The 26,847-nt window shown below is 40.7% G+C and overlaps 2 protein-coding genes across 28 annotated transcripts in view; one reads left to right on the top strand and one right to left on the bottom strand.

Annotated features, from left to right (window-relative positions):
* On the bottom strand, window positions 1-26,779 carry PABIR2 (PABIR family member 2). 18 transcript variants are annotated; one of them, XM_063721415.1, is made up of 11 exons: window positions 26,671-26,779; window positions 25,654-25,901; window positions 23,361-23,439; window positions 19,132-19,188; window positions 18,775-18,818; window positions 18,637-18,691; window positions 18,282-18,383; window positions 17,571-17,632; window positions 15,975-16,039; window positions 11,939-12,035; window positions 1-2,717 (listed from the first exon to the last, which is right to left on the bottom strand). In XM_063721415.1, exons 2-11 carry the CDS (start codon window positions 25,749-25,751, stop codon window positions 2,573-2,575), a joined length of 804 nt encoding a protein of 267 aa, XP_063577485.1. In that variant the 5' UTR covers window positions 25,752-25,901; window positions 26,671-26,779; the 3' UTR covers window positions 1-2,572. The 18 variants fall into 18 exon arrangements, with proteins under 18 accessions (XP_063577485.1, XP_054401081.1, XP_009233548.1 ...); XM_054545106.2 differs by having other exon boundaries at window positions 1-1,789; window positions 26,671-26,765; XM_009235273.4 differs by having other exon boundaries at window positions 15,975-16,036; window positions 23,349-23,439; window positions 26,671-26,765.
* The window catches only part of PABIR3 (PABIR family member 3), a 53,611-nt gene continuing 53,058 nt past the window's right edge, over window positions 26,295-26,847 (top strand). For all 10 annotated transcript variants that reach the window (XM_054545091.2, XM_024240731.3, XM_054545097.2 and 7 more), the window contains exon 1: window positions 26,295-26,414. The gene's annotated coding sequence lies outside the window, so the exon portion shown is untranslated. The remainder of the gene's footprint in view (window positions 26,415-26,847) is intronic.

A 26,847-nucleotide genomic window follows, 5' to 3' on the forward strand; every position in this document is an offset into this window, starting at 1 on the left:
TAAATTTTATGCATGTATACACACTTTATTAAATTTGCATTCTAAGATATACACAAGGCCAGCATTTCACAAAACTTCCTATTATTCCAAAAGCAGTAATCATGAAACAGTGATTATATAAGTCAATCAAGCAAAAAACATTATCTATAGGGTTTTATCATATCATCTCTTATACCTGTTTTCAAATAGAAGCCTGAAATATATGATATCTATTAGAATAGGAAGAGAGAATTTTACTTTATAACAATCACTTTTCAAATATTAGACTTTATATAAAAATAAAGGGGTCTTAACAAAGTTCATCTGTGAGTTAGCATATCTCTTTATTTCAAAACAATCCCTGCAAAAACTTAACTTTCCAGTCCATTTAAACAACAAAAACTAAAAATGAAGCTTGGTTTAAATAATAAAGTGAATCATCTTGTCTCCTAGTTCTCACACCATTGGAACAACTTCCATTTCCCGACCTAATTCTATCCCACCATTGAATTTCAAAAATTAATGTAAATACCATCATATTTCAGTTATTTCTTAACAGTGTTAAGTTCGAGCCTAAAAATGATGGCCAAGTGTCCCTTTAAGGCAAAGAAGACAGTAGGTGGATAAATCTCCTGAAAGACAAAACCATCTATTATCATTATAGAGGCAGAACATTTTGACATGATCTTTTACAAACAGAATAGATACACTGCATACCATCGAAGAATTTTTTCTTTATAATGGCATACTAGGGGACAAGCTTCATAATAGATTTATGTTACGTTTGAAGAAGTAGAGACTTTTCCCAGATGAGAGCAATACAAGAAATAAAGCCATTAATGGCTGTTATGGTTACAATTTAAAATAAAGGACACATCGGATGCTGTAACAGAACTACCGCACGCTAAGTGATGCTCTCTTGTAATTGAAAGAGAATGGGTTTCCCTTCAAGCCACATGCTATTACTAGTCTCTGAGTGCCTTCAAAGCACATACTCTTCCTTTAAAATCCAAGGATCTTTGCCTTCAAAAGACACAAATGCAGTAGTTTTCATTTCTTACATTCACTTAAAAATGGATTATGATTCCAGCAGGCAAATCTGCATATTAAATATAGACAACCCAACCACAGTATCTGAACATTAAAAGAAATCTATCACGACAGACATTTTACCTAGTTATAAATAACATAACAATAGATTACACTCAGATTTCTTAAACAGCTCACTCAGGAGTTTCCTCTTTTAAAAATTAAATAACTTATGGTACCTCACACTTATAGCACATACACAGTTCATAGCTGAAACAGCTTCTTAAAAGCAGAATGCACAATCACACTGACTTTTTCAGCTCCTAAAAGCTTCTTTGTAGATATTAAACTGCCCTCACTACAAGGCAGTATGAACAAGAACTGGATTCTGATTCTGGTGGCAACACAATAACTATAAGGCAGTAAGAACAAGAACTGGATTCTGATTCTGACAGCAACACAATAACTAAAACACCATTCACCACATGACAAAACAAACAAATCCAATGACAAAAAGGAATCGGGAAAAAAGCAGCAACAGAAACAGTATGTGGCAATCATACACATAAGGCCCCTCTTCCACCATACCTTATGATATACATCCCTTATAGCATGACAATGTACCCCAAGGCACCTGAGGCCTCATAATACCACCCGAGACACTGACAGCTCCATGGACGCTTTTGTACACAGTGGTTTGTGTGTAAATAACTATTCATTCATTTGTAGATGCTCCACACATCTGGTCAAGGCAGGAATTTCTTCTCCTTGATAACACCACCTAGAAATATCAACAATATTTTATATATTCCTTACGGCAACAGGTTTGAGGAGAAATATATCAACTGTGGTAGCAAAGTCATAAGAACCTGTGGTGACTAATCCAAGCATCCTGTAAGTCCGTTTACATTCTCAGCACTAAAATCAATGCTCACTTCACACACCCCAACAGCAAAGAAGCAATAAGAGTAATGAAAGCAACTACATATTTCTTCCCCTCTGTGAGAAATGGCATAAGCGGCTCAAACAGGAAAGGGAAACAAAATAATGAACTTTAAGCTGATGCAGAAAAATAAAAATTTAATATAATTAAAAGCAATTTATATATCATCATGAAATAAAGAGAGATTTGAAACTATGTAGTCAACAGAGGACAAAAAAAATCTCTCAAGCAAGAGAATTTCTGATCAAATCTGTCATATCACTGCTGCGGAAAAGGACCATTAAAGGCAATACATATCAGTGCCTTTCTTAAATGTATAGACTCAAAATAGGTGTTTTTTGAGGCACTAAGAAAAAAAATTCCTCTAAGCAATCAAAAATGAGCATTTGAGATTTCATCACTAAATCCAAAATGAGATCAGCAAAACCAGATATTAGTAAGGTCACTGGGCTCACAAAATTGAACTTTGGAGAAGAGAGATGCCAAAGAGTAATAATAGCATCAGAATGCGTGAAATCTGTAAAACTTTAATCCTCATTATGGATCAAAGTTCTCTGCGTTCCCCACTAAACATTTTATGTAGGAAACAGCAGTTAAAACGTTGAATCAGAAATGGTTAAGTCACTTGGGTGAGAGATCATCCATCAAGATGAACGAAGAGCATGAATTGGAGCATGCTACTGGAGACTCTGCGGTAGCGCTGCCTTTAGCCAGCGGGTCTGAGGATAAGCCACTGCTGCTACTACTGCCATCCAAAATATCTGAACTGAAGACAAAGCAAAAAGAATTATAAGCAAATGCAACTATCAGGGTAAACATAACATGCAATGACACAGTTTCAAGAGCTCACAAATCAGTAAATCACTTGTAAATAATAAAAAAAGCATAAAGCCACAGCAATGAACTACATAATATACTACACTATAAAGCCACAGAAATCCAAAGTAAGACTCTTTGAGGTCCTGTATCATTTGATTGTCCCCCCTGGAGGCACCAGACCGCCCAACCTACATTAAACATTCCTCGTGACATGCCGTGGTTTTCGGGAGGGAGTTCCTTCACTTCAGCTCAAGAAATTTCTATCCTTATGTTTACCTTCCCATCAGGCTTGGAGCAAGAGGAATGGTTACTTATTGAGGTAACCATACTCGGACTATCAGAGGTGTTCGATCAAGTACACTGCCTCATAGTTCCTCTACTCTAAAACAAAGTCTTTCAACTCCCCTAGAGTTGATCACTTCCCCATTCCCAAAGGGCCTTCAATTCAAACACATTTTTAAAATGATTTCCCCCTCCAATTCTATGCCATTTATAATTCCTTACACTATTTCCTTTCTTCTTGCTTTCAAAACCCAAAGGTCTATTTCTAGAAGAGTCCCTTTCTTTGATCCCTTCAGTTATTCTCCAGTTAAGCTTCTACAATGTATAATCTACACTCATGGTCTCAATACCCGTTGTCTATTGCCTCTTTATCCTGACAACTGGCTCCTGTTCCTATCCTTCCAGTAAAACTCCAGATCTGGACATCAAGAACCTCTATACCCAGCCCAGGGATTGCTTCCCTATCCAGCCCAGGGGCTCACTGTTCCCCAACCATCAACCTGGCCTGACTCATGAATCTGGCTCCATACTTCAGCAAGGAACTGAGAGCCTTTACAGTCTGGCATCAAGCTGCCTTTCTGGCTTTGGTTTCCATCAATCCAGTAATAAGCTCTATGCTTTATATTTGCCCTGAATTCAATCATTCACTTATTCTAATATTTACTGAGTGCCTGCCAAGTGCAGGAAGCACACTAGATATTAGAAATACAACGGTGTTTAAAACAGACGTGATCCCAGCCCTCATTGAATTTACAGTATTGTGCAGGAGACAGACATTTAAATAATCATGCTAATAAATATATAATTATAATTTGCAATAAAAGTGATAAAGGAAAGATACAAGGGGCTATGACAATATATAACATGGGTAACCTAATCTAATTCGGAGGAATGAGAAAAGGTTCCCCAGAGATGATGTTTGCTATAATCTGAAGGATGAGCAGGCATTAACTAGTTAAGATTTGGGAGGAAGCAAGGGTAGTTCCAGGAATCAAACAAAAGCAGACTACTGTGGCTGGGGTACAGAGAGTGAAGAAAACACAGTGACAGACAAAGCGGGAGAGGTAACTGGGCAGTTTTAGAATTTACACAGACACTTTTTATTTTTGAAAAGGAAAAAAGCATCGAATTGGAGAAGGAATTATGAATCAGGAAACGTGGGCTCTAGTTTAAGTTTGGTTACTAGCTCCTTTGAAAAAGCCCATTCCAGTCTAACATGCTCTGAGTCTAAATGTTAGGAGTCTTTAATATTATCATTTTTCTGAATGTCCAAGTTAATGTACTTCTAGTGTTAAAAGTAACCTATGGTACATTAGAAAGTTTCTGGGCCCTGTACTACCCTCAATGAAATATATCACCCCCACCCTCGCTTCTCTACTCTTCTACTTTTCTTTAAAATGTCATTTCATTCTATTGCTTGTGGATTGTTTTTAGATGGAGACAGACTACAAACAGGCTTCAGAAAAGTAAAAGTAAAAATGGAAACAGTATATTCCACACTACTCCTACTCTACACTCACTGCTGTCAAATGCATCATTAATAATACCACTTTTAAGTAAGAAGTTTGGAAATTTTAGCTGGCTCCGATATTTTTTCAACCAAATGGCAAAATGGATCTAAAATATGAATTACTCAAACTACTGAAAGAAAGTTGCACAGATAATCCAAGACATTGGAAAATCAAAAGACCTTTCTATTTGCCTTTGGAACATATGTGATTTTTCCTCCTGCAGCTTTTTGCCTAGACTAATATTAAAATGAATTTACTTTCCTAAAGCACATATTGGCCGGGCAAACGAAGGACACGCTCTTTGCTACTTGGCAGGAAGAAATGGGCTTAGATTAAAACTTGGCCACCAAGCAGATAATCTGAATATAAATAAAGAATTCTTTATTCCAACCACCAGACTTACGGTGAGCCCTGGGTTAAAAGATTCCATTTGTAATAAGGCCTGCTTGCTTGGGTGAATCCTGTATTCATTCAAAAACACAAAACATGACTCATGCAGTGAAATTTGACTTCTAACACTGCTGATTACCTTAAGAGAAATAAGCTAATTGAGGAGCAGAGAAAAAAAAGCCCTGAACATTTTATTTCAGAATGTCTTCCCTATTATTAAAATATAAATACATATAATTTTGTTCATTAACAGAAAATAGCACACTTACATTTAGTCTCCACTGCAATTTAGATTCAGAACTTGGTAAATCTTTAACCAGACATTTTCACTTAACTAAAATCTAGTTTCCGTTTGAAATAATCTGGTACAATTACTCATGGTCATGGAAGCAGAGACTTCACGTCACAAATCACTCATTGTTATTCTATCCATGTCAAGTAAGACTTACATGATTTTTTAACCCACAGCAACATCACTGCACAAAAGTAATTTTCACAGTCTACTATTAAATCTTCTACCAGAGCTTCTAAAAGCAAGAGGTCTGGTCTAATTTGAGTTTATCTCTTCTTTCTTTCCTAGCTTAAGCTCTGATGGAAGTGCTAATGAGCCTTACTTAGACTAATGGCCGAAAGCCAGACAACAGTAAAAAAGGATCCGGACAATTCAAATTGGACATAGGAATCCCTGAATCAAAACTGAACGAATTCGTTCCAGCCACTGAATATACATATTGAGGCAATATTTGAACCACACAACCAAAAGTACTTATGACTTGGCTGGGCGCGGTGGCTCATGCTTGTAATCCCAGCACTTTGGGAGGCCGAGGCGGGCAGATCACGAGGTCAGGAGATCGAGACCACGGTGAAACCTCATCTCTACTAAAAATATAAAAAATTAGCCGGGCGTGGTGGCGGGTGCCTGTAGTCCCAGCTACTCAGAGAGGCTGAGGCAGGAGAATGGCGTGAACCCAGGAGGCGGAGCTTGCAGTGAGCTGAGATCGCACCACTGCACTCCAGCCTGGGTTGACAGAGCAAGACTCCATCTCAAAAAGGAAAAAAAAAAAAAAAAGTACTTATGACTTAAAGTAGTGCCCTCTGTCTAGAAAAACTAAGGATGAAATATGAGCGACTCATTAAAACAGTCCAATGATAAAGTAATAAGAAAGGTAGGATGTCCAGTGTGATTCATGCCATCACCCCATCTGGCTGAGCCACTTTGTGCCTTGTCTAGTCAATAAGCTGGGTCCTATCAGATTAATGACAGGCAGGTAAATGCACTAGAAATTAGTCACAGCCCTATCAAGCCTAGCACAGATTTTGGTATAAGGTATGACTATAGGGCATCCCCACACCCCTTGCTCTGGGTTAAACTGATATATATGGCATGTTCTCTGGTCTCTACTATCTTACCTTAAGGGTCCCAGTATTATCCTTCTGAATAACCTCTAAGTTTCTAAGATCACATATTTAAATATCAGTCCACAGTCATGCTGAGGACAGGAGTGTTTTTGTTTTTTTTGTTTTAACTTGCTCATTTTTACGGTGAAGGTAGAGAGTAGTTTTAAACTATCAGCATAGATGTCTAAGTTGCTCACATAAACATCTCTAAAGTGTGAGTGTGTGTGTATACTCATGTACTTTAGAGATGTGTACAGACATACACATTCCTGTTAATTAATGATTAAAACTTATTTTTTGTACTTGTCACATATTCATGATGAAATTTTGACATGACACATATAACATTAAAAATAGTGTTAGAACCACCAAGACAAATTTAACAAAAAATGTGTTAAAACTATCACATTAACACTGAAGCACGGGGTAAGAAAATTCGTAAGTTTTCTGTTCATAAAAAAGAAAGAGACTATCATTTAATCATCACCGTATGGCCAGCAGCCCTGAAAATTCCTTTATTTTATATAGTATGCTGCAGACACACACAGTCTCACTCCCAACAGAATGAAGAGCAGATTAAGAGCTCCCAACATGCAGAAAGAAAGAATCAAAGGTAGACTTCTGAGTTATGCTCAAATTTTGATGTCCATAAGGACTAAATGCAGAATGACATAATTCCTGCCTTGTGGTTGATAATGTCCTCCAGATTTGGTTGGCAAAGACTTGGGAATTTTCATTTAGTAAAAGAAAAGAAAAGAAAAAAAAAGTATGCCTAACTGGACACAAACTCCAAATGGGTCCACACTCAAACTTCAAACTTAATTTATGCTTCAAAAGATGTCGGATTTTAAAGATTGTTATCTAGTATATAAACTTTAATCTAAAGGCTGTAAAAGCCATCTCTCCTTTTGTTGGGTGGGGCAGGGAATAGACTATAAATACTTAAGTGGCAAGATAACATCTAATGATCTGATCCTTTTTCTGCTCTCTAAAAGATAGAGGGCAGTTGTTTCTGTAGTTTCATTAAAATAGCAAATCATTAAAACCATCCAATGATAAAAGTACTCACAAAACTAAGATACCGGTTTGATTCATGCTATCACCCCATCTGGCTGAACCACTTTGTGCCTTGTTCAGTCAATAAGCTGGGTTCTATCAGATTAACAGCAGGTAGGTAAATAAACAAAAAATTAGCCGCAGCCCTATCAAGCCTAGCACAGATTCCTTAGTTTTGTTATCAAGTAGGTTGCCAACCTTGGTAGCAGAAACCAGAACACAGTTGATTCCTATCTCTATCCCCATTTCTAAGAATATGAACGTCTGATTCTGATTAATGAAACTACATTAAAGAGATAAAAGAGGCTGGGGGCGGTGGCTCATGCCTGTAATCCCAACACTTTGGGAGGCCAAGGCACGCAGATCACTTGAGCGCAGGAGTTCAAGACCAGCCTGGGCAACATGACGAAACCCGGTCTCTACAAAAACAGAAAAATCAGCTGGGCGTGATGGTGCACACCTGTAGTCCCAGCTATTCGGGAGGCTGAGGTGGGTGGATGGCTTGAGCCCGGGAAGCAGAGGTTGCAGTGAGCCATGATCACACTACTGTACTCTAGTCTGGGCAATAGACCAGATCTTATCTCAAAAAAAAAAAAAAAAAAAAAAGGCCAGGCGCAGTGACTCACACCTGTAATCCCAACACTTTGGGAGGCCGAGGTGGGTGGATCACCTGACGTTGGGAGTTCGAGACCAGCCTGACCAACATGAAAAAACCCCATCTCTACTAAAAATACAAAATTAGCCCGGCGTGGTGGCACATGCCTGTAATCCCAGCTGCTCGGGAGGCTGAGGCAGGAGAATCATTTGAACCCAGGAAGCGGAGGTTGCAGTGAGCCGAGATTGCACCATTGCACTCCAGCCTGGGCAACAAAAGCGAGACTCCGTCTCAAAAAAAAAGTTTCTGCAAAAGCAGGATCCAGTTTTTGTTTGTTTGGGTTTTTTTTTTGAGACAGAGTCTGGCTCTGTTGCCCAGGTTGGATGGAGTGCAGTGGTGTGATCCTGGCTCACTGCTACCTCTGCCTCCCAGGTTCAAGCAATTCTCCTGCCTCAGCCTCCCGAGTAGCTGGGAATACAGGCATGTGCCACCACGCCCAGCTAGTTTTTGTACTTTTAGTAGAGACAGGGTTTCACCATGTTGTCCAGGCTGGTCTTGAAACTCCCAACCTCAAGTGATCCGCCCACCTCGGCCTCCCAAAGTGTTGGGATTACAGGCGTGAGCCACCGTGATTGGCCAGGATCCAGTTTTTATATAAAAGAAATAAATCATATTTAAAAATCTCTTAATTATAGGCAAAAATGTCAGCATCATTAGTATATAAGGTGTCCCCAAAGTCTTAGCACAATTGTAAGCTTTAATAACCTCAGAAGTACAGTTGGTGCAAACTGATTAAAAACATCATCTGGAAGTTTAATTAATGACTTAACTATCTTTGACACTTAGTTTTGTGAATTTTGAGTAACAGATTTCTTTTTCAGATTATTTGAACCACACTTGGCTTGCTGACACTCTATGAGGGGCTGTGAATAAAGCAAATGTCTCTTGTGTGAGGCAAGAACTTTTTTTTTTGAGACAGTCTTGCTCTGTCGCCCCGGCTGGAGTGCAGTGGCGCGATCTCAGCTCGCTGCAAGCTCTGCCTCCCGGGTTCACGCCACTCTTCCTGCCTCAGCCTCCCGAGTAGCTGGGACTACAGGCACCCGCCAGCACGCCCGGCTAAGTTTTTTGTATTTTTAGTAGAGACGAGGTTTCACCGTGTTAGCCAAGATGGGCTCGATCTCCTGACCTCGTGATCCACCCGCCTCAGCCTCCCAAAGTGCTGGGATTACAGGCGTGAGCCACTGCGCCCAGGCACAACAGCTTTTTACGTTTAAGAATCAAAAGTTGGCCAGGCGCAGTGGCTCATGCCTATAATCCCAACACTTTGGGAGGCCAAGGTGGGTGGATCACCTGAGGTCAGGAATTCAAGACCAACCTGGAGAACACGGCAAAACTCCATATCTACTAAAAATACAAAAATTAGCCGGGTGTGGTGGCACGTGCTTCTAATCCAAGCTACTCAGGAGGCTGAGACAGAAGAATAGCTTGAACCCAGGAGGCGGAGGTTGCAGTGAGTCGAGATTGCACTGCTGCACTCCAGCCTGGGCAACAGAGCGAGACTCTGTCTCAAAAAAATAAAATAAAATAAAAAGTTTCCTTCATCACCAATGTTGACGTTCCCAGGGCTCTCCTAGCCATTCATGGGTCTACAGGGTAGGGGAGTAGTGACAAGGAAATAGAAGCCTCACAATAGTCACTGCTAGAGATGGTTTAGGTTGTGCTGCTCGGAGGAATAAATGTCTGGACAATGAGAGAAGACCCTTCGTAAATACCGCACCTTGTCTTTCCTTTCTTACTTATTTGCATGAACCTGTTTTACAGCATCCTGCACTGTCAGCCAAAGACAATAAAAAAATAAGTCACCTCACCCTGTATGTTTTTAGCTTGGTAAAATGCTGTCATATCTTTTACTTAACTTGGTCACTTGGTTAGTAACTAGGTAAGCAAACCTATTTATAGTCAAGTGCCTATTAAAACACACTTTACCATAAAAGTGATATGCACTTTCCACCAAGGATAGAGTTTCATCCAATAGTCCTCTTGACAAGCTTCAGAAGTTTTCTCTTTGCCATCATCTACATACCTGGAAAGGCACTCTGTACCAAAATTAGCACACTGAACTAGCAAGGACAGACAGCGATGAGAGGAAAAGAGACCATGGGGCTGAAAATAGCTAGAACAATCTAAAAGGCATCTATCTGTTCCAAGGCTAGAATAGTACTGATCAACAAGACTAACAAACTAGAATAATCTGTGACTTCTTGGTCAACTAGAAGTACAGGTTATTTCACACGAAACAATGAATAAGTGATTTGGGAAGAAGGGATCATCCATCCTTATAGCTTATAAGTGGCTTATACATTCCTTCCATTTAAGGGGTATGATCTTGCTATTTTTAAAGTGAGTGCTCTCATGGGCTTTTTAAAAAGACCTTCAGGCTGGGCATGGTGGCTCACACCTGTAATCCCAGCACTTTGGGAGGCCTAGGTGGGCGGATCACCTGAGGTCAGGAGTTTGAGACCAGCCTGGCCAACATGGTGAAACCCCATCTCCACTACAAATACCAAAAAAATAGCTAGGCGTGGTGGCCCATGCCTGTAGTCCCAGCTACTCGGGAGGCTGAGGCAGGAGAATCTCTTGAACCCAGGAGGCAGAGGCTGCAGTGAGCCGAGATCACACCACTGCAGTTCAGACTGGGCAACAGAGCGAGCCTATCTCAAAAAAAAAAAAAAAAAAATCCTCAGCTGTAAAACTCAGGGAACAAAAAAAAAAAATCTGAAAAACAGTACACAATTGATTACACAAGTATTCAGTGAGTTGATCAGAACATACTGAAATATTTCAAAATATTACCTGGTCACTGCTACTTATCCCTTCCCCTTCCTTCCAATGTGTACATAACCACTCAAGTGCTCAACTTCAGGTATCGGAAAAGAAGTTAACGTTCTCATGAAAACACTGAAGGCCCTTAAAGACCTAAACTAGGATGAGTAAGATTAAAAAAACACGTGTGTGACTAGACCGTAAGAATCAGGAAATGTTATTATAAAAATGAAACCTTAGCATTGTTATGAAATATTTCATAATTTTCTAAAAGATAACAATAGATAATGCTAATCAGAGAATACTATGCTTAAGAGAATCCTGGTATCCTCTGCTAAGTCAAAAGGACTGGATACAAAATGCAGGCAGAGCAGCTACAGTCAATACACATTACCCACAGCCACCCAGAGACTCTTTCTCACACCAGCCAGCAGTTGGCACTGCCACACCATTGGCAACTAATGACAGGCTGACCTAACAGGAGCTGGGAACGAAAGCAAAGGTGTCAGAAAGACATATACATTTCCAAACGAAATACTGTTGACTTTGAAATAATCTGTTTTTTCACATTCTCCTCCATAGAGATTTTCCCTTCATGGGAGCATGGATAAGAAGTTGAAAATATTTTAAATTAGAATCTTTGGACAATTTTGATGGTAAGGAGTTGGGGGGCAGAAAGCATAATTTTATTGAAGCTTCTTCAGACTTGAGGTGATGAAAAAATTTTAAAACTTGAGAAGCTTCTTCATTCACCGTAATAATTTTTAAAAATCTGTTAGTTACCAAGTCACCATGTTTTAGGACCACATTTCTGGATTCCTAGAGAATGCCATTTACTATGACTTGATAAAAATCTAAGTCCACTGCTATTCAGATTCATTTGCTATTAACGAAGCACCTGTATCAACTCTTGCTAATCTCTTTGCAACGGTGTTTTGAGTTTTGTCAGGTATCTGTTTTATAATATTGTCACATCCCCAAAATAATGATGTAAAAAATAAATATTAACAAAATTCAAAAAAAAATTTAAATTATCCCAATATACTTTCAATGTGGCTCTTTTAAAATGGATTATACTCTAATATACTTTTCATTTTATTTCATTTTTTTTACCATGAACTGAGATCAGACAATTGCGCGGCATCTGGAGATAACATATTGGTAGTGCCTTGGAAGAGTCTCTTGGGCTGACTTTCTGTCTCCATTTCACCTAAAACAGAAAGAGATGATGCTACTATAAAACAATTTTACAAATACCGGTGTGGTGCTAACATAGGATGACCTTTGTTTAACCAAAGCTCAGAATACTTCTTCAAACTACTGCTTAAAACTATTTTCCCATGTGCTTTAACATGGAAGAAATATGCTTCCACATAAACTCAATCAAAAAGTCAGCAGCCTTAAAAAACTTCTCACTCATTATCCACAGCGTGCTATGGACATATTCACATTAATACGAAAGTAGAACACTGACTGCATCAGGCAAAATGAAGCAAGGCTGACCACAGCAGAGATAAAGAATTCCCAAATAACTGAAACTCACAGTCAATATCGTATGCTACATGGTTAGCAAAGCCTATTGGTTTTATGTATTTTGATACCTGAACATTTCCTGAGATGGTGTCAAACTGGTTAAAAAATGTGTAGTCTGATAAGTAGTGTATAAGTAAAAAGTTGCTTTCACACTATTTAATGAAAATGAAGATTAAAAAGATAAGTTTGAAAACACATCTGTAATCAAAAGCAAATCTTACTCAATTCACAAAACTGGTATTGTACTGACCACCTCAATCATGCAGATTTTCTCAGAATTGCTAATAGAAAAACTTTGCACCAACAGGGATAATGCTTAACATTTTGCTACCAGCAGTACAAAGAGTAAAACCCTAAGTTAGAATAATCTCCTTTAAAATCAGGCTCTGATTTTCTTTAAAACATACACATTCCTTGGTTCTGAAGCTCTTCATCTGAGCTTGAAAACAGAATGTTCAAGACAATTTAATTCATGAGCCTGTCTATAATCCAGTAGAAAATTAGTAACTTTGAACTTAAAACTGTACAATTAGAATGAGCAAGAACAAACGCAACATTCATTTTGTCCATGTTATCAATTAATTCATATTATCTTTCCTCTGGGACTATTCTGAAAATTGCTGAAAATCTGCAAAAGTTGTTTTTTTCCATGCTTTAATATGCAGCTTTTAAAAGTTGCTGCTGGGCTTTTGAGTTCGCCTCACCAGCAAAAGACTTTAGCTCTTTTGTGCAAAGAATTCCTCCATCTGCTGGTGTATTTCGGAATAGCTGTAAAACTAGACAACCATACTAATTCCTTCAACTTCCTGCAACAAATTTTAAGTTAGTAATAATAACAACAATAATAGCTTTATTTCCAACTGTTATTTTCACTTACTGGCTACTGAGAACATTCCTAGGACTACAAATAACTCCCTACAAGATTAAGGAAAGACTGTTTATAAAATAAAACTTATACACTAAATACAAATATTGTCACCATATCAGGAACTATTTTCCAGAGCACACCATCTTTAATTTTAAGTTGTTTGAAATATAGCACTTTTGGAATCTGTGTATGATCCTATGACTGGAAAGTTTTCAAAGCCACAAATACCTGTTCCCCTAACATTAGAAAAGTTGGTCTGTTTAAAATTGGCCCTGAAGGTGATCCGCACAAAGAAACCACTTGCTGAATTGCTTTTAAAAGTACGGTTGGCCAGGTGCGGTGGCTCACGCCTGTAATCCCAGCACTTTGGGAGGCCGAGGCGGGCGATCACCTGAAGTCAGGAGTTTGAGACCAGCCTGGCCAACATGGCAAAACCCCATCTCTACTAAAAATACAAAATTATCCGGACGTGGTGGTGCATACCTGTAATCCCAGCTATTTGGGAGGCTGAGGCAGAAGAATAACTTGAACCCAGGAGGCGGAGGTTGCAGTGAGCCAAGATCACACCACTGCACTCCAGCCTGGGTGACAGAGCAAGACTCCGTCTCAATTAAAAAAAAAAAGTTATTGTTAATGACTGGTCTCAATTAAAAAAAAAAGTTATTGTTAATGGCTGGGCGCAGTGGCTCATACTTGTGTAATCCCTGCAATTTGGGAGGCCGAGGCAGGTGGATCACTTGAGGCAAGGAGTTTGAGGACAGTGTTGCCAACATGGCGAAACCCTGTCTCTACTAAAAATACAAAAATAAGCTGGGCATGGTGGTGCACTCCTGTAATCCCAGGTACTTGGGAGGCTGAGGCAGGAGAATCGTTTGAACCCAGGAGCCCAGGAGGCAGAGGTTGCAGTGAGCTGAGATTGCACCACTGCACTCCAGCATGGGTGACAGAGACCTTGCCTCAAAAAAAAAAAAGAGAAGTTATTGTTAAGACTCGTTTAAAATGACACCTGACACTTGCAATCATGTAGTCATATCCCCAGGAATAATGAATAAACCTGTGTTGCCGGCCGGGCGTGGTGGCTCACACCTGTAATCCCAGCACTTTGGGAGGCCAAGGCAGGTGGATCACCTGAGGTCAGGAGTTCAAGACCAATATGGTGAAACTCTGCCTCTATTAAAAATACAGAAAATTAGCCAGGTGTGGTGGTGGTGGGTGCTTCTAATCCCAGCTACTCGGGAGACTGAGGCAGGAGAATCGCTGAGCCCAGGAGGTGGAGGTTGCAGTGAGCCAAGATCACGCCGCTACACTCTAGTCTGGGCAACAAGAGTGAAATTCGGTCTCAAAAAACAAACAAAAACCTGTGTTGCTTTTTTTTTTTTTTTTTTTTTGAGACAGGGTCTCACTCTGTGGCCCAGGCTGCGATCTCGGCTCACTGCAACCTCTGCTTCCTGGGCTCAAGGAATTCTCCAGCCTCAGCCTCCCAAGTAGCTGTGACAACAGCACAAGCCACCAACGCCTGCTTAATTTTTGTATTTTTTGTAGAGACGTGGTTTTGCCATGTTGCCCAGGCTGGTCTCAAACTCCTGAGCTCAAAGCAATTCTCCTGTCTCGGCCTCCCAAAGTGCTGGTATTACAGACCTGTGTTGCCTTTTTAAAGAGATGCCATTAGGTGCCCTTTATAAGCATCTAACACTAGTGTTGACTGATACTAAACTATTTTAGCCTACTGCTTTGTGGTTCAAAATAAGGTAACTGAGAGCACCCTGTTATATAAAAAACTCTAGAATTGAATATAAGGCAATTCTTGCTTTGATGAAGCATAATTTGATGAGGGGGTAAACCTCACCTTATATTTGAGTATACGGCACATTTATGGATATGTTTGCTACGGCATTAGCATATATTTCTGCAGTTTATAAACTACGCATCTCTTTCATATTTAGATACCCGAGAGGCAATTTTTTTGAATATATAATGATAATATGAATATATGAATAAAACTGTTAAGAAGTATAAGAAAATATAGATGTATCAAATAACTCATTTACAAAATTGAGGATCAGCAGAGCAAACATTTGGAAGAATACTTTTGAGTTTCCCTAGAACACAAGAGAGCAATGCTGTTAGCTCATTTCAGACAGGAGTTCTAGTTTTTAATTCAAGCTTGGCTAGGTATAAGACCAGAAGCGTGATGCTTATCTTTTTCTTTTTCCCCCCAGCTTTACTGAAGTATAAATGACAAATAAATTTATATATATTTAAGGTATACAATGTGATGATCTGATGTATGTACATACTGTGAAATGATGATCACAGTCAAGTTTTTTTTTTTTTTTGAGATGGAGTCTCACTCTGTTGCCCAGGCTGGAGTGCAGTGGTGCGATCTCAGCTCACCACAACCTCCGCCTCCCAGGTTCAAGCGATTCTCCTGCCTCAGCCTCCCAAGTAGCTGGGATTACAGGCCCAGCTAATTTTTGTATTTTTAGTAGAGACGGGGTTTTGTCATATTGGCCAGGCTGGTCTCGAACTCCTGACCTGAGGTGATCCACCTGCCTCGGCCTCCCAAAGTATTGGGATTACAGGCGTGAGCTACCATGCCCAGCCCACAGTCAAGTTTTTAACACATCTTTTTCTTCACCTAGTTACCTTTTGTATGTGTGTGGTAAGAACACTTAAGATCTACTTTCTTAGCAAATTTCAAGTATGTGACACAGTAGCATTAACTATAGTCACCATGCTGCTACGTACCTTTTCTTTTAAGAGGACCAAGAACACTGGGTCTAATGCACTTGACTGGACTCTGACTTCTCCTGCTTTGATGAAAAAACAAACAGGATAATGTGAAGAACATCCAAGATGCAAGAGAAAACAGCAGTCCAGCCCAACAAATACATAAATAAAATGGACAATCATATAATGACTGAAATGGAAAATTCTTCTGTAATTGAGTAACTGAAATGCCAATACGTGATTTGACCCAGCATATGGCAACCTGGAATAATACAGCATTTTAAGTCATTTAAAAAATATTCTATATGACAAAATACCTCCAACAGTTTAAAGAAAAAAAGATACCTTATTTAAAAAGTATTTTGGGGCTGGGCCGCAGTGACTCACGCCTGTAATCCCAGCACTTTGAGAGGTCAAGGTAAGCGGACCATCTGAGGACAGGAGTTCAAGACCAGCCTGACCAACACGGTGAAACCCTATCTCTACTAAAAACACAAAAAATTAGCCAGGCGTGGTGGTGCATGCCTGTAATCCCAGCTACCCAGGAGGCTGAGACAGGAGAATCACTTGAACCCGGGAGGCAGAGGTTGCAGTGAGCTGAGATCGCACCATTGCACTCCAGCCTGGGCAACAGAAGCGAAACTCCATCTCAAAAATAAATAAATAAATATATAGATAAATAAATAAAGTAATTTGGATTTGACTGGTCTATGAACTTTAACATTTTTTCCTTATTCTTAAAAAGGATGTATTATTGTGGGGGGTGTGTGTGTGTGTGTGTGTTTCCCCACTAAATATAAATCAGCATTAAATTTCCCCTAAAAAACTCTGGGGCCGGGCACTGTGGCTCACGCCTGTAATCCTAGTACTTTGGGAGGCAGGAAGGCACGAGGTCAAGAGATCGAGACCATCCTGGCCAACATGGTGAAACCCCATCTCTATTAAAAATACAAAAATTAGATGAGGGTGGTGGCGCATGCCTGTAATCCCAGCTACTTGGGAGGCTGAGGCAAGAGAATTGCTTGAACCCGGGAGGCAGAGGTTTCAGTGAGCTGAGATCACACTACTGCACTCTAGCCTGGCGACAGAGCAAGATTCCAACTCAAATACAAAAAAAAGAAAAGAAAAAACTCTGGTAAAATGTTAATGGTAGACTATAGGCAGTGGGTATGTGGTTGTTCACCATGAAATTCTTTCACTTTTGATGTCTGAAAATTTCACAGTGAAATATTGGGAAAAAACGTTAATCTTTTTTTTTTTTTTTTGAGACAGAGTTTTTGCTCTGTTGCCCAGGCTGGAGTATAATGGTGCGATCTCAGCTCACTGCAACCTCCACCTGCTTGGTTCAAGCGATTCTCCTGCCTCAGCCTCCCGAGTAACTGGTGGCGCCTGCCACCAGGCCCAGCTAATTTTTCTATTTTTAGTAGAGATGAGGTTTCACCATATTGGCCAAGCTGGTCTTGAACTCTTGACCTCAGGTGATCCACCAGCCTCCGCCTTCCAAAGTGCTAGGATTACAGGTGTGAGCCACCACGCCCAGCCATAAAAAGCTAATCTGAGAGATAAATGTAATAAATGGCACTTCGACCACATTTAAAATTCAAGTTTGCTTACCTTGAAAATCGTCTTGGACTGGGAACTGGACTTGGTGGCAATCCACTGCTGCTCACAAACATCTGTAAGAATGGTGAAAAACATTACTAGAAAAAACATATTCAATATTAAAATAGTTCTAGCACTCCAGTTTTCTTTCTTTTTTCTTTTTTTTTTTTTTTAGAGACAGGGTCTCTCTTTTGCTCAAGCTGGAGTGCAGTGATGCGATCACAGCTTACTGCAGCCTCAAACACTTGGGCTCAAGCCATCTTCCTGCCCCACCTTCTTGATGAGCTAGGACTATAGGTGTGCGCCACCATGCCCGACTAATTTTTTTGTATCTATTTTTTTTTTAATGTAGAGATGGGGTCTCGCCATGTTGCCCAGGCTGCTCTCGACCTCCTGAGCTCAAGTGATCCTCCCACCTTGGCCTCCCAAAGAGTTGGGATTACAGGTACGAGCCACCATACCAGGCCCACAATCATTTTCAAAAGGCTCTTTTCAAAATGACAGAAACAGTATCTTTAGAATTGCTTGGCTGTCTGTGTGTCTCATAACTAAATTACATATATATATATATATAGGTATGTATATTTTCCAAATTACTACTGTAGATTTTCATTGATTTTTCTTCAAGGCATTGGATATTTTAAAAGTGGGGTGATTTGTGTGTGTTTTAGAGTAAACAGCTCAGTTTGTGAAATAGACTTAATATCTTGTCAATTATCTTACCTTTCCAAATCCCCTGGTGGGCGAAGGTGCTGGAGAAACTGGAGTGAAGTCAATTCTCTTAGGAGAATATAATTTCTCCGGCTTGTCAAAATCACTATCACTCTGTAAACATAAAGTGTCATCTCCTCATAATAAATTCAGCACATCACAGCTCTTATTTACTACTATAACACACCCAGATTTTCCAAGGAGAAAGGTATAGACTCTAATATTCTGCTGGAAAAGCAGAGATCAAAAAACAAGTATCAATTTGGAAGTAGAAGGGGAAAGAAATGTGCGAAAAAATTAATGAACCCAGTGAACAACATAAAAGTTTCTAGAAAATGAAAACCAAACAGACATGAGCAAACTTTACCAGGCTCAAGCTCTCATCCCATGATTGGCTTATCTGCATTGCCGTTTGCATTTCCCTAAAATAAACAAAGGGAAGGGCCGTCAGTGTTTACAAACAAGAAACTTATTAGGCTAGGCCCTGCTCTTGTAAAGCACTAACCTTTCATGTGCAGTTTCTCTGTTCACCATATCCAGGCCTTCTTCCTGCAAAGACAAACATATATGCTAAAAAGGCAGGATCACTGACAAAATATTAACTCTTCCACACACTGTAATTTTTATCCACATAGTTCTCTGCTTCAAATAAAATAAAAAGACTTTTTCTACCTCATTGACATAATCACAGTAGAGTGGAACATTCATGCCGCTTGTGTATTTTATCTGCACGCTCCAGAAGAATTATAATCTGTCTCCAACTAACCAGAGTTGCATCTTAACTCACTTTAATATCTAAATCTTTAAAATAAAAATGTAAAATCCAAAAAATTTCCAATCTGAGCTAGTAAGTAAAATTTACCCTTTTGATCTGATGCAGTCTGCTACTAGGAATACGATTAGGTGAGGATGACAGCAACTGGAAAGAAAAAGTAAACATTTACTATTTTCTGAATCACAAAGCAGCAGTCTGCTGTCAGTACTGGCGTACAACCTCTTCCTAGGTAAGTTTTCATATTCTTCTTCAAAATTTAGCTCTTTAGATCACTGAACATTAATGCACTAAAGGCAGTACATTTAGTCTTCAAAAAGTACACCAGGTGTCCAACCTTAAAGCGCCATCTGTTGCTAGACAGACACTGACTTCAGCACTTTTCCCAAATGAATGTGAAGCTACGTAAATTTAGAGAAATAAAGACTATGGGCCTTAGAAATATCCATTATCCCACTTATCTAAAATAAAGAACAATATGAGAAGGGAAAGAAAAAAAAACACCAATGCTATTAATTTTTATTATCAATGCAGCAATGGGGGAAGACAGGCTAATAAGTCTAGTATATAATATTTTGTCTATGATTGATGATTTTCAAAAACACTTTAAAACTGCAATAAGGAGGTTTTGCTTTCACGATCCAAATCCATTCTAAAATCTCATCATATGCTATCACTACAAATCTTACTAGTTAACAAAAAACAATTTGGAAAGACAAGGTGTATCTTTAAAATAACTGATGCTTTCCCTTAGATCATCATTTTTTAATAACACAAAGCAGAAATGATTTGGAGGCCAAATTATGTTCCTTCACAATAATTACAAGCTGGTCACAAACTGTAAGACACAATTCATATCAACGGGTCTTAGAGAGTTCTAGTGGTCATAACATAAACAACTACTATTTATTCTATAACAAAATGCAAGTGAACTTGTAATACTATAAAACCAAATAACAATTATCCTATTTAAGAGGCCCTACGCTATTAAAACTTATTTGAATACTAATGTAGTGAGCAGTACAAAATAGTGATAAAATGCTCTAAGTTTCTTTTTATTTTTTTTGAGACAGAGTTTCGCTCTTGTTGCCCAGGCTGGAGTGCAATGGCATGATCTCTGCTCACTGTAACCTCCGCCTCCCAGGTTCAAGTGATTCCCCTGCCTCAGCCTCCCGAGTAGCTGGGACTACAGGCACACACCACCACGCCCAGCGAATTTTTACAACCATTAAGGGAGACTGGAGTATAAGATAAATGTATTTTAGTAGAGACGGGGTTTCACCATGTTGGCTAGGATGATCTCGATCTCCTGACCTTGTGATCTGCCCACCTTGGCCCTCCAAAGTGCTGGGATTACAGGCGTGAGCCACTGCGCCCGGCCACTGGTGAACTCTTAATAAGATCATTTAGAAAACACTAAGCTACAAGGCAAGCAAATACAGCAGGAAGACTCTCCAACAGGAGACTGTGGAAGAGAGCACAGATGTGTCAGTTAGGGAAACCCAAGAAACTGAAGAAGCAGTGAAATGATCAGGAAAGCTGACATGAAGATGGCCAAAAACTAACTGGGGAGAAAGTCAGAAATTTACATGCTACATTTACATAATATACAACTTGACAATTTTAGACAAAACTGGAAAGTAGACCAGAAAGAAGAACAGAGCAAAGCTGTGTGTAGTACCAGAAACAACAGGGCAATGTATCGGCTTAAAAAAAAAAAAAGAAAAAGCCAGAACTCCAAGGAGGTGCTGGCTAATGGGGTTAAATAAAGCAAAGAGGTCAAGGGGGATAAGAAACGAGGCCCCTGACATTGGCAGTTAAGTGGGTACTGGTGACTTTCGCAAGAACAGTTTTTTAATGGAGTTGTGGTAGAAGCAGCATGATTACAAACTGGCCAGAAATGAGGAGACAAGGAATTAGAGGCAGTGGAGTGTAGATTATGCTTTGAAAGAGCTTGGAGAGGGGAAGGAAAAGGGAAGGAGAGACCTACGAAAAAGAAAACAGTTTGTTTTCCCCCATCAGATGCGTGAGTCTGGAGAAGGTGGAAAGAAGAGAGCCCATGAGGAATAGGGAAAAGATACAAGATAGAGAGGAGATGATAGACCGAGCAAAGCAACAGGAGAGTCAAAAGCGTATGAACCATTGGGGAGAAATGCCATATGTGAAGCTAAAGGCATTTCAAGGCAAAGAAAGCTGACATTTACACAAGATAGGTGTCTGTCTTCTTCGTAAAGTAAGAAGGGTCATCTGCTCGAAGTAAAAAGTGGTTACACTGGAAGCGGACAGAATCTTTTAAAAAAAAGTGAGAATACTGCTTTGAAGAACATCATGGGGCCAGAGGCACCTTAAATCCAATTATGTCCCAAAGAATTCATCTTCTTCCCCTTCAAACTACCAATCTCTACTCCTACTAAAGGCAGCACCAACCCCCGGTCACCAACATACAAAATTTCCATCACTTGGAGTTTTCCTTCTCTTAGTCCTTATATCTAATCAGCTGGTGAGCCACGAAGATCCTACATCTGCATATCCAGTCCATTTCATTTGTCAACACCTTACTCATCACAGGTTACCATGGGACACAGATAAACGTATTAAGATTTACAGCACATCCTGTGATAGAGTGTATATAATGTAATTAATATTATGATAGTTGTGGAAGCCTGCCCAAAGGAGATATAAGGATTAAACTGAGTTTTGGAAGACCAAAAAGCTAGAAAGGAGAGGGGTAGGAATGAAAAGATGCATCAGGATCAACAAAGAGCAGTGAGTCACCATGGCCCTTTCAGAAAACTAGGTATTTCAGTGAGAGATGAACCTAGACCACGGTTGATAAGAATCTTCTCATCTTACAAAAGAGATAAGTGAAGTGTAGAGAGGCAAATTCACTTTCCCTTCTTTGCTATGCTACCGTTATCAGGAGCATGGCTGTATAACATGTATAAACATTTTTCATATATCCAGCAAAAATAAGTAATATTTTCCAGTGTCCTCAGAGAAGGAGGTGAAATGAATCAAACCTCCAGATAGCTAACATTTCCCCCTGTAAGTATTTTCAGCCATTTCAGAAGGAAATCTTTCTACAATGTGTTCTATTTTTCCCTTTCTTAAACAAATTATACCAAACAGAATTGCACTGGGAGATCTCTATTCTAATCCCAGTTCTACCACTTACTAATTGTGCGATTCTGAGCAAGTGACTTCTAACGTCTTGAGTTTTAGCTGCTGCTTCTTTTAATTGGGAAAAATATCTTTGCCCTCCCTATTTCATATGGGCTGTTATGACAATTAAATGTGTGAAAGTACTTTGTAATATGTAAAATACTATACAAGTGTAGGTATTACTAGAATTTATGAATAAGTTAATGACCCAGGTATCCTTAAGAACATAAATTATTATATGATTCTACACCAGTGACATGCTTGGGGTGTACTGACAGGCTCTTAGCCCTTATACTAATTAGCCACAAACTAATTTTTTAAAAACGTCTGTTTTTCAGTTTTTCCCTCTCCTCCCTTGCTAGCAGCTATTAGTATACTTTTAACCAAAATGCATCTCTTCTAATTTGCTGCTTCTCACACACTATTGGATTGGAAGCTTATTATAATTGTGCATACATTTTAGATGATTCAGAGGTCAGAGGCTCTCCTATAAATAAACCGATGAACCTCTGTGCACAGACTATGGAAATCTAGTTCTGCCATTTAGGGATCTATCTTCTTTCATCTCGGATGTCTTCCAGAGAATTGAAGCTGCTGGATAAGTGAGTTCCACATGTGAACTGCCACTATATAAAAAACCTCATCATAATTTCTCCCAATGTGACCAACTAATAAAGCAATCCCTGACAGCTCTGGCTATAGAGATCAGTCACAATCAGTAACTCTTCAGAGAATATAAATACAAGCATTTTAAAGGAGTCTTCATTTTGGAAAACCAGCATTGTTTAACAGGTGTCAGAAACAAACACTCTGCTACCTCTAAGTGATTTGTGCATCCTACGACAAATGAAGACCACTGTTCTCAGCTATAATTAGGAGTTAATCCTGACTTACCTCACAAGCCTGATGCAAGTAGTGACAAATAATAATGAACAATTTTAAAAAATACAAAGTCACACAGCAAAGAAAAAATTTTAACCATGTATCCTTTTGGTACCAAAAGCTGAATGGCCACAGCATAAGCAGTAAACAACATAGGTAAGATCAATCTTTTCTTTCTTAAACAATTGTGCATAGCACATCATTTTAAGAAAGAACTCCATTTCAAAGCATTTTCCCCCATCTAAATCACTTCAGATACTTACTTCTATACTTACCAGGCTGTGACGGCTCATAATTGTTGTACTATTCCTCCGAGTTCTAAGTGTGTAAGGTTGAAAAACCTGTGAAAGGTCACTGAAAAAAACAAAAACAAACAAACAAAAAAACAAAATTAGTAATGTTTTCTAATGGAAGATCTCTTTCAAATACATTAGCATCAGTTCTCTAGTTAACAACGAAATCTTCCATGGCTCCTCATTTCATACAGAGAATGAACTCCTCACCGTCCTCTCTGCAGAGCTTCCCAAGTGGTATGCTGTGGATTACAGGTTTGCAGAGATACTGATCTCAGTGGTCGGGGGGCAGCTGGGAGAGGTGATGCAGGCGGAGCTCCAGACTGGTTGACTCTAGCTGCTTCTGGTCAGAGCTACGCCCTCAAACCGGTTACCACCAGACCTGAGCAGCCTCATCTGTTTACCCCAGAGAACCAATGAGTACTGTTTTCTGTGTTTGCCATGATGCGAAAAGGGGTGAGGAGCATTGTTCTACAATATGAGCTGGATCAAGACATCTCCCCCCTCACCCTAAACATGTGTCCTACCTTTGAACCCTGCTGATCGATGGAATAAACATAGCTGAGATTGTTGCCCCTTCTGCCTCAAATGCTCTCCCTCCTGCCACCATCTATTAAAATCCTTCCTGTCCTTCCACATCCATCTTGAATGCCATACCCTTCAGTGAAGGCATGGCACAAACCTCTCTTCAATCCACAAACGGAATGCAATCACTCTCTCCTTTGAACCCAAAGAGTACATTGGGAGATGAGATGCTTCTTGAGACACCTACTTTGTCTCTTAATTAAAGAGAAATGTGGATGTGTCTTAAACCCATTGGTAGAGAGGTGTTTTATTAATCTTTGTATAATATCCCTGCAGTGCCTAGCAGAGGGCGATGCCCACAATAAGGATGAGAATTCCAGAAGGATTTTCAGAACTGAACTGCACTGGGCTTTCAGGGCCCACTGAGATCACCTAATTCAGCTCTCTTAATTTTCAAATGAGAAAACAGACTCAGAAAGGTTAAATGACTCATTCGTGATCATAGCTAGTTAGTGAAAACTGGGACCAGGCCTGGTCTCCTTGCCCCTTCTTGTGTCACATCATGCTATGTTTTCAGTGATTATTTAAATCATGATTCAAAAAACAGTATGTTTTTGCTACAATAGTCTAAATACAGGTCAATAGAATTGCTGAAGTCCCTAGCAATTGCTTGCTCACGAGATTTCAAAAGACAATCAGAAAAAGACCAGTTTATTGTTATAGTAACCAAAATAAATGCAGGGCCAAGGACAGCAACAGGAAAGCAAAAAGTCACTCCTACATTCCCTCAGTTTCAAAATTATATTTAATAAATGAAAAAGTCAACCTGTTTTTTCCCCAAAATATGGATGTTATAATCAGTTCAACAGCAAGGATTATCTCTTTTTTTGCCCTCACTGTGCTTGATTAATATGTTTTTGGCTAATTGTACTCTCATCTCCTTTTTTGGACTAATGCCATTTCTACAGGGTCTCGCAAATTGGCTCTCTACCTAAGATGAATTGTCTCCTTATAAAAGTGAAATACAATAGGCTCAGGAGGTGAGCCAACCTAACCTTCACTATTACAAGATGCTACCTTAAAATAGACCCTCGATGACTTATTGACATGAAAACACAAGACCCTACCACTGAAATTGAAGAGTCGATTCTCTCCACCGTTTTCTAAAACCTGCCTTTTCACTGACCCTAAGCTACAGACCACCATTCTTTTTTATTCACTGCAATGCATTTCAGGCAGTTTTAGAACCCGAAAACATTAGGGCAAATCCAAATCACGTACTACGATGTGAACATACCACTTAATTACAGGTTATTAGATAAATTGTGATTTATTAAAGTAAACGTCTGTTAATGCCAGGATTCCTAAACTAAGCTTAGAAATAGCAGCTCTGAGAGACAGGTGTCAAGTTGCACATCTAGTTCCAGGGGCTTCGATCTGACATTCCCTGGTGTAAGTTAGTCGGGGCAAGCAACCTGTCAGAAGAGCCAGAAGCTTTCTGCAGTTCCTTTTACAGAGGGACAACATGGCCCCAGGTAGAGGGGGACCGTTTCCTCCACACTGCCCAAAGTTGGAGATTAAACTTTCACTCCACCATGGGACCCAAGTCACTGCCAAGCAAACAAGTCGCCACCCCCTCAGGCTGAAGAGCCCAAATGAGCTCAAACGTGCACTTTAAGGAAGGAAGATTGCTTGCATGGGGGCAAGGAGCCCCTGAATCCTGTACTCCATCCTCCCCAACCCTGCTCACCTGAGCCCATGGATTAGGGGAGCGCTGCTGGATCTCCTCAGGGTTCCCCCATAAGATGTGTCAGGCTCAAGGTCCAGCTCCATTTTCTCCTGAGCCATGTCAGACTTGCAGGCAGGCACAGCGGGCAGTGCTCAGCTCCTGGTGCTTAGCTATGGACTCCCAAGACTCTCACTGCAGGACTGAGCTGCTGGGGACTGGCAGCTGGGGGCGGGGGCTAAGGGGCGGAGGCTTGGGGACGGGGGCGGGGGCTGGGGGCGGAGAAAAGTAGGAGAGGAGGAGGGAAGGAGGATGATGATGAGGAAGGGAGGATGATGGTGAGGCAGGAGAGGAGGACGAAGAGGTGGTGGTGGAAGGCGACAGAATGAAGGAAAAGGATGGAGGAAAGAAGAAGGATGGAGGGAAAACAAGGATGGAGGGAGGAGGGAAGAGGGAGGGAAAAGGATAGATGGAAAAGCAGGAGGACACAGAGGATAAGAGGAGGAGGGCAGAGCGGGGAAAGGGAGAGGAAGGGGGCGGAGGAGGGAGGGGAAGGGAGAGGGCAGAGGGGAGGGAGGACAGAGGGTAAGGGAAAAGAAGCGCAGGGGCGGGAAAGAAGGAGGTGGTGTGGGGAAGAGGAGAGAGGAGGGAGAAGAGGAGGGGGAGGAAACTAGGCAGCGGCGGAACTCATGCTGCTATCTTTCCGGCTGAGGACCACAAGCGGGGCCGGGCTACAGATGCTGCGGCTGCCCGGGCAGCGCTAGCACCGAGGACCTGACAGTCGGGTAGGACCCGGCCGGGCGGCCTTGGCGGCTCCAGCTCCCCATGCTCGGGGACCCGGTCCAGCCCCCCATGCTCCCGGACCCGGTCCCGGAGGCTCCTCAGCCCTGGGATCGGTGCTTCTCCCCTCCCTGCCCCCCTCCCGCCTCGAGGACAGGTTGGGGGTTCGGCCTCTCAGCCGCCGCCGCGGTGCCTCCTCTTCCTCTCTCGGGTTCTAATGGTCTGGGGGAACCCGTTGGGGCCAAGACCAAAATCTACAACCTGCAGTCTCTTCCGCCTCCCACGCTTCAGAAGCGGGAACCTCCGCGGGGCCAGTTCTTCCGCGTCCGGGCACCCATCGGGTCCTGCGCACGCGTCCAGCGGCCACTCCAATGGGCCCGCGGGCACGGAGCGTGCGTGGGAGCCCCGCCTCGAAATCCGCCTCCAAAGGGGAGGAGC

This window comes from Pongo abelii, chromosome X, assembly GCF_028885655.2.
Source record: "Pongo abelii isolate AG06213 chromosome X, NHGRI_mPonAbe1-v2.0_pri, whole genome shotgun sequence".
In the NCBI taxonomy this organism is placed as follows: Eukaryota; Metazoa; Chordata; class Mammalia; order Primates; family Hominidae; genus Pongo; species Pongo abelii.

What these genes read in the sequence shown, in the direction of transcription:
- PABIR2 (XM_009235272.4), bottom strand. Translation starts at nt 25,751, where the DNA reads ATGGCTCAGGAGAAAATGGAGCTGGACCTTGAGCCTGACACATCTTAT. An exon ending in CCCCTAATCCATGGGCTCAG is followed by an intron (nt 23,440 to 25,653) that starts GTGAGCAGGGTT and finishes TGTTTTTTTCAG; the next exon opens with TGACCTTTCACAGGTTTTTC. An exon ending in ACAGCCTGGTAAGTATAGAA is followed by an intron (nt 19,189 to 23,348) that starts GTAAGTATCTGA and finishes TTTTCTTTCCAG; the next exon opens with TTGCTGTCATCCTCACCTAA.